General features: G+C 35.9%; 2 protein-coding genes and 1 pseudogene across 2 annotated transcripts in view; 1 reads left to right on the top strand and 2 right to left on the bottom strand.

Annotated features, from left to right (window-relative positions):
• LOC104762376 (structural maintenance of chromosomes protein 2-1) overlaps positions 1-4521 on the bottom strand; it is an 8521-nt gene extending 4000 nt beyond the window's left edge. Inside the window, exons 1-11 of the mRNA XM_010485651.2 lie at positions 3969-4521; positions 2994-3674; positions 2751-2894; positions 2370-2660; positions 2109-2294; positions 1864-2028; positions 1723-1782; positions 1543-1605; positions 1134-1225; positions 906-1002; positions 105-221 (exon numbers count right to left, since the gene is read on the bottom strand). Coding sequence (XP_010483953.1) covers positions 105-221; positions 906-1002; positions 1134-1225; positions 1543-1605; positions 1723-1782; positions 1864-2028; positions 2109-2294; positions 2370-2660; positions 2751-2894; positions 2994-3674; positions 3969-4286 — 2214 coding nt within the window. The 5' untranslated portion in view covers positions 4287-4521. The remainder of the gene's footprint in view (positions 1-104; positions 222-905; positions 1003-1133; positions 1226-1542; positions 1606-1722; positions 1783-1863; positions 2029-2108; positions 2295-2369; positions 2661-2750; positions 2895-2993; positions 3675-3968) is intronic.
• On the top strand, positions 4879-5681 carry LOC104762375 (annotated as a pseudogene).
• LOC104762374 (NAC domain-containing protein 101-like) lies at positions 5819-7963 on the bottom strand. Its single transcript, XM_010485649.2, has 2 exons — positions 7000-7963; positions 5819-6849 (listed from the first exon to the last, which is right to left on the bottom strand). Exons 1-2 carry the CDS (start codon positions 7157-7159, stop codon positions 5981-5983), a joined length of 1029 nt encoding a protein of 342 aa, XP_010483951.1. The 5' UTR covers positions 7160-7963; the 3' UTR covers positions 5819-5980.

Genomic DNA, 8098 nt, shown 5'->3' with positions numbered 1-8098 from the left:
AAATGATGGAAAGTATAAACCCATGTTCTTCAAGTATCAAGAAAAAACCCAACGAAACTAACAATTTAGCTTAAAAGATATAGATAGAAGATGGAGATATAAACCTTGTGGTGCTCATTCTGTTCAGCCCTCTTCAAAAATAAGGACAAGTCATACGTTTTTAGCTCCAACTGTGCATTAACATCTGTGAATTTCTTTTGAAGAGGCTGAAGCTCTCTGATCTGTGATGTCAAGATAAACCAGCAGTATACGTTTAAAATACTGAAAGCACTTTAACTCTGTGTGGCATGAGGAGTCTATAGAGAGCAATTAGAGCATTAGTACGCTACTACTTTATCAGTTTCTTAGTACAGTAGAACCTCTATAAATTAATATTCGTTAAATTAATAATCTCTATAAATTAATAAATTTATTCGGTCCCAAGTTGGGACTAGTGTAATTTAGGACATAATTCGATAATATAATAAGATAATATTTTTTTTGAAAATTCTTTGTAAATATATGGTTCCATCAATAATATAAATTAATAATTACATAAAATTATATAAATATATGTATATAATTTTTATTAGAGTTCATTTTTAATATTTAACTGTAAAAAAAAAATTTGAGTACTTTCTTCAAAACATGATAATTGCTATTTTCATTTTAATTGGTTTTATAAAAATATTAATCATAATGATTAAATTTTATTTTTAAACTTTTTTTACCAAATTAGGAAAGTCTCTTTATAAATTAATAATTATTAATTTATCGAGAAATTAAAACCTCGATAAATTAATAGAATTTCATGGTCCCAATATTATTAATTTATAGAGGTTTTACTGTAATTTCGAAATATGGCTAGTATCTGTCAAAATCCAAAATATTTAGACCTATCTCGTAAGAATCGCTTAAGGGTTTACCTGCGCTTCAATGTCAGCCAACCTTTTTTGGTGTCCTTGTAATTTTGATTCAGCTTCTGCCAGGTCATGAAGTTGCCTGAGGAGATCACCTCCACCCCTAAGGCAAAGGAAAAAATATGACCAACAAACTTTTATTTTTGAGTTTTAGGCATTTCTGAACCACACCCGTAAAAAATCAAGGAGATGACCCTAACTAGAGATCTAAGCGTTCAAGAAAGAAAGACATACTTGCGACTCCCACCAGTAAGAAGACCACTTGGCTGGAAAATATCACCTTCAAGCGTGACACTTGGAGTCCGAATATCTCGATTGAAAGCAACCTGCAAAAGAAGCAATGAGGGAAAAATCAAAGACTGAACTCTAGAGGCAGAAGCAATAAATAAATAAAATAGTAGGAAGACAGTCGGAATAAAATCATGGTAGATGTTGCACCTATAACCCACAACATTGATAAACTTTATAATAGCATTATCAGATGTGATTCGTCAAGAGTTACTAAAAAGGAGCTCAATGGAAAAAATGTGCACACCACATATTCTACGTATAGAGTCATACATAAGTTAACATCTTCTTACAAGAAAAGAAGCTGAACGCGCTAGCCACATGTAATTAATATTAATGCTTGGGAAATACTTACTTCCTTGGCTGCATCAGTAGTTTTGCAAACAAAAGTGGAGCCAAAAACATACTCCATGGCATTCTGCAAAATACATATATCACACGAATATGAAGTTGAACTTGAAAATTCAACACTTAAAAGAAACATGCGTGAGATAAAAATTCTCAGCGATGGAGGTTACTATATGCAGGTGGGTACCTTTAGTTCATCGCTGTAACCGACTAAGGAAAGTGCCAGTTCAGCATTATCTTTTCCTACCTGAAATATAATAGAAAATTAGCAAAGAAAATGAAAACAAAGAGATTAATTTTGAAAGTACCAAACAATATAACTACATACCAATCTAGCAGTCGCTTGCTGCACTCTAGGCTGAACAACGTAGGATTGGATTTTGTTCAGAGGTATAATTGTAACTCTTCTCCTAAGAGCACCGTTCTGAAGGAGCTGCTTTCCAGTATCTTCTGAGTCAACAACAACATTATACAACTTCCCACCAGCAGTCACCTGAAAATAGAAAAGCAAAGTAACTTCAGGCAATTAGATCCAACAATGTGTACTATGAAATGATAAGATATATAGTCTACCTCCAACGCTGTCATTGAGGACCTATCTTTTACTTTTATTAGTTTTGCGACCACACCTTTCACCTTAGAACGGTCAAAGTTCCTCTCAGGATCGCGGTATGTAAACTGAACATTTGCTAATTGAGCTGATAACCCACGCACTTTATCTTCCAGCCTTTGTACAACTTCAAGTTCGGCTCCGCGGTCCTAAACAATTATCTCAGTCAGAGATGGATACTTTATATAGAAGTAGACAAAATTAACTTAAGTGACCATGCTAACCTTCTCCAAAGCTTCCATCTGACCCTCATTATAAGGAATAGATTCAAGTGTCTTTTTTACACGTTCCACATCATTTTTCCTGGCTCCAAGTTCATTCTCCACTTCAACGGCTTCTTCACGTTTTGACATTAACTGAGATTTTCTCTCATTTAGCTCCTTTGAACAGTGTTCTATTTTGGTTTTCAGCTGTTTCAACTCTGTTCCAACTGTTCCAACAGCAATCTTTGCATCCCGTAGTTGATCTTCTAAGCATTTCTCTTCATCTCCACTACTCTTACCAGCTAGTACGCCCTAAAAATCAAGGGACATAAACCCAATTAACATAAAACAGAATGGATATTTTTTGGCACGGAATAGAGCGACGTTATTTAGTGGTACTACCTGGTGTTCCTTTTCACACTCTTCCAATGTGGTGGAGAGTTCCTGGAATCTTTGTTTTAGATCTGCCGCTCCTTCCTCAGACTTCTTCACAGCAGCAGCTCTCTCTTTTACGGAATTCTTTAAATCTTCAATATTGTGAACAATCTGTCAAAACCAAGTAGGAAGTCATGAACGCCAGAAATAGCTGAGAATCTATAACACTTCTAGTAACAGATAACATAACAATTTGGTCCTGTCTCTAACCTTTTCAGCATTCTCTTTTTCTCCCAAAAGGGTGTCCTCCTTGTTGTTAAGCTTAGATGACTCACGTGTCATTTCTTGAGACAGTGAATCCACTTTTTCTGACAGAGTTTTAACTTCTCCCCCCATGCTGGCTTCCTTTGCCCGAGTCAGAGTTTTTATCTGTTTCTCAATTTCCTGTATATCTCCCTGCGTCTTTTCTGTATCCTCGTCGATCTTAGTGAGTTTGGTCTTCATTTCTCCAACTCCAAAAACAGCATTGTCTCTAATCTTCTCTGCTTGAACATATTCAAAGGCAATACAGAATCTCCTTAGTCGATCCAGTTCGGCGTTACCATTAGCCCACTGCATGTATTGTGATTTTTCTTTCCTCAACTTCTCCAGAGCCGGCAAAATTTCATGATCAAGGAGCTTATTAATCTCATCAACCTTGGTTTGCTTCTTCTCAAGCGTTTTGAGTGCAGCTTCTTTCTTGTTTTCATACATTCTTGTTCCAGCAGCTTCTTCAAGCATGGATAAAATCTCGGGAGGTTTCATGTTTAGAACTTTGGTGATACGCCCTTGCATAATGAGAAAATGTGGGTTGTTGACATTAAGCTGCACCGAGTGGAAAAGATTCTGAACTTGACTTGGTTGTGCTAGCTTCCCATTTATCAAATACTTGTTCCTACCACCAACTACAATCTTGAAACACCAAAAGATACAAAACGAAATGGTCACTTAAAGCAAATAGAAGACCCATTTCACCATAACATTACAGCATTAGTTAAGAAGCTAAACTCAAAACCCCTAAGCTTTATTCTTTATACATCACAAATTTTGCTACTTTTCTGAAGCCCAACTGTAATCCTAACTAAAACAAGACATGCTCTTTGGCAAAAAAGATTCACAATTCCAAGTTAAAGTCTCAAATTTTGACAAGCCCATGAATTGATATCTCAACGATAAGAAGAAGGAAAGGAGAAACAAAGAACATACTTGTCTAGTGACAGTAATCTCCGGGTGCTCCTCATAGCCTAGAGGGCTCCTGTGTCTCTCGGAATTGTCAAATGTAACCGAGACAGTCGCTTTAGTAATCCCAGCTTGTCCTTGCTTATAGACAAGCTCCTGCAGATTAGCAGCTCGAACCTGCTGGAGATTAGTGATACCCAGAACGAAACAGATCGAATCGAGGATATTGGATTTGCCCGACCCATTAAGACCCGTTATCGCATTGAAGTGTTGATCGAAACCAGAAACAACCGTCCTCGTCGCATACGATTTGAAACCCTCTAAGCATATCTCTTTTATATGCATCTTCTTCCCCCAAATTTCCCTCACTGACTGTAAAAGCAAACCCTAGATAGAGCGAGTAGAGTAGCTTAAATCGGAAAACCCCAGAAACCCGATTTCAAAAATTGGAAATTTTAGATCGAAGGTACACGAAATTGAAACGTTGCAAAAGAAGCACAAGTCGAATCTGAAGTGTAATTTTTCTTTTTTTTTTTTAATTGGCAGAAGATTTTTAATAATTAGGATTTAGGAGTCGATTTGGGATTTTGAAAACGAGGCATCTGGATTTGGGAACAGAGGAGCGGGAAATTGAATTTTCCCGAAACCTTCGACACCGTTTAGAAGGTTCCATATTAATGTAACAATGTAATATGAAACTCCCACAATGGTTCGTACCTTTTATGAATGATTAATGCATGGTTTTATATGTTTGTTAATACATAAATTTCATGTTGGACCAATGGATATGAAGCAGATTCCTACAAAGAAATATATCGATATCGTCGAGGGAGTTAAAAACTTGAGTGCCGACGTGGATTTTAGTATGGCCACGTAAATTTGGCCTCAGACGGTTATATAACACGTGTAATGTAATTTCACAAAAACCGTCGTCGCAACCCACTACGAGAGAATACGAGAAGTTGTTTTATTTTAAAAATCTTTCGTAAATGGGAGTAAAAAAAATAACCAAATGGTTAAAAAAAGGATGAAGACGACGACGACGGCGGCGGCGAAAGCAAACCCAATCTTGGAGAAGAAACTCGAAGAACTTGAGTGTTTGCTAGAAGTAATCGGTTCTGGTAATGGTGATCATACTATAGCATACCGGGAATTCAAAGACCGGTTTCTTTTCACGCATACCCTTTTAACTGCGGAGATAACGTCGGTTAAGGAATGTGAAGAAGGAGCAGAAGAATGATGAAACTTCGTTGCATGGCTAAGAGGTTAACCGAACTTGAAGAGGCTTTCAAGGAGTTGACCGGTCCAATTAACGAACCGGACATGCAGAGTTTGGAAAGTGGTGGTGGTGTCAATGTTGATGATGAGACCGGTTTGGTTCGCTCGTTGGTTGAAACGTTGCACGAAGAATATAAAGACGATGCGTCGTTAGAGGAGAAGTTGACGAAGAGAAAAACCGAGAGGATGAAGACGAAGCGGTTTAGGGGTTTGGTTAGTTTTGGTTTAGTTGGTTTTGTTGCGAGTATGGTTAGTTTCTATGGTTATCTTTGTGATCAAACGAACGAGAAGACCATCATTCTCACTCCTACTTAATTTTCGTAACAATTTGTTGCTCTTGTGGTTCATTGATTACGATGAGAGTAATCAAGTTACAATGACTATTGTGTTATATATTTTCAGTATATTTTGGCTTTCTATATGATTAATGTCATCACTCAAAAATCTTGTCTCTTGTGTCAATAGTGCGATGTTGTGTTCCTAAACTGGTAGACGATCTGTTTTGTCAATTAGCTTATGTGTTGGTTTTGATTATGTCTACTGTTTACCAGATACTAGTAGAAACAAAATAATATGATCTTTATATTTATATATGGGATCTTATAAAACTATAAAGTTACAACACAATAAATAAACAATTTTTGTGTAAAATAATAATCAGTAGTCGTTAAGACATATGTATGATATGTAATCAATAAGCATGAACCTCAATTAATTATATATAGGCGTGCGGATTTACACACACGTTTTAAGGATTGATCTTACGTGTGTGTATTTTGAGCCCAAGAGTAGAAGGAACAAGGAGAAGAAGTGGAAGAGGCATTCATAGAAACCATTGTTGCTTGCTCTTCAGAGAGATGATGAAATGTTTCATTCGAAGAGTTATCTGATGGATCTTTATTTACTTCTTCCTCTTCTTGGCCCATGATTAGCTGAGAAGCAACAAACTTGTCAAGCGTTTGCCAATCCATCACTTGATCATTATGATCATCATTGACTAGTAATCCTGATTGATGATGACCACCATTACTTGTGTTCATCATGATCATATGATTATCATCATTGGTAATAACAGGACCATCGTCTCGTTGCATTATCGTGGTTGGGTTTGCGTTAATAGTGCTTAGTACAACACCATAAGGGTCTTGATCATTCTGATGTAATGATGATGAGCCTTGAAACATTCTTGGACTCTCTAGATCAGGGAGATGGTAGTAATTACCATTAGCAACATCCATTTGTTGCGTGAACCAATTAGATTCTTGGCCTGATGATGATCCCATCATTGTTCTTGGATTGTTGTAATTCATCGTGGTTAGTTTCTTCTTGAAAGCGCGACAAACCACCCATCCTTCCTCATGAGGTGGTCCATTTTCATCGGTCTCAAGACGGTATTCATGCATTATCCAATCGGATTTCTGACCATTCGGGGCCCTACCTTTGTAAAACACAAGAGTCTTCCTCATCCCAACAAGCTCTTGCTTTGAGTATATGGCCTTGTCTCGACCTGTTGCTTTCCAAAATCCGGAGCCCGTTGCTCTATTGGTTCGTGTCCCAGTTGGATATTTCTTGTCCTTGTGGCTAAAGAAATACCATTCCCTCTCTTCTCCCGTCCCTCGTCCACATAACTCTATATAGCCCAAAAAAATAACATTTTAATTTAAAAAAAAAAAAATACAAGATCTTGATTTTGAATTAGAAGTTTCAAAACCTAGTTTATGTAGTATATATTACGATTTAACTAATGAAATCAAAATGGAACGTTGGAATGCATACATACCTTGGATGTCCCATGGCTCGATTTTGTAGAGATCGACATCTTTGATTACATCAACTTGCATTCCCGGGAATGCAACTTTGTTCTTGAGATAATAGTCAACAAGTTCTTCATCGGTCGGATGGAATCGATAACCGGGAGGAATGTGCGAGAGACTCTCCATTATGATCTACTAATTTTTTATATGTTCTGCAATATGGCAATTTGTAACACATACTTTATCATCGGTACATAGAAAGATATGCATGGAACTGATGTGAAATTAAGAATTCAAGTATGCCTATAATAAAAATGTAAAAGTAATTATGATTAAAGTATATTTGATCCATTTCATTATGAAAAAGTTAAATTTGATACTTTGATTACTCATAATGATTCCATTGAACAAAACTTTATACACATAAAATGATACTAAAAACAAAATTACTTAGTCGACAAAAACAAAAGTAATTACTTTTATGCATGGTTTCAAAGTAGTAATTCACTTTCCACAGTCGTTAAATGAACATATTATTATTAATTATACGCCCCATATCTTTTAATCTTCCCATTCTCCCATTAATCTATCTGACGTATGTATATATATGAACCACATATATGAACCACATATATACATACGTCAGATAAATTAAGTTAACGTACATAGTTTCCAAGGAGAATAAAATCAAAAATGTAATATTATGGAAACATAGTTGTTCTCGACTTCTCGTGAACGAAAGTGAGTATATTTGTGAATATATATATATATGCGATTTTGTAACATATTGAAGACCGAAAATCAGAAACATACATTGTTCTCTGTACTGAAAGAAACTTACTTGAATCTTCTTCTTATATATATGCAAGCTTAGTAAGTATTCGATTTTTTTTTTGTCTTCTCTTGGTTCCTCGTAGATTTGGAGAAAGAGACAAAAGCGTTTTGTCTTGTTTTAGTTGTTTATGTTGAGAACACTAAAGACTTCGAGTGTTCCGATTATGGCGGATTCTCTAGGCTTATATATACACATATATATAGGCACATCAATGTAAACAGAGACAAAAAGCTCTCGTGATGGAAAAGGAATTGTGCTTTATATTATAATTTTTTTGTAATTTATTTTGT

Source organism: Camelina sativa, chromosome 18 (assembly GCF_000633955.1).
Source record: "Camelina sativa cultivar DH55 chromosome 18, Cs, whole genome shotgun sequence".
In the NCBI taxonomy this organism is placed as follows: domain Eukaryota; kingdom Viridiplantae; phylum Streptophyta; class Magnoliopsida; order Brassicales; family Brassicaceae; genus Camelina; species Camelina sativa.
Note: the sequence above shows the minus strand (reverse complement) of the source record. Positions and strands in the feature narration are given on the sequence as shown.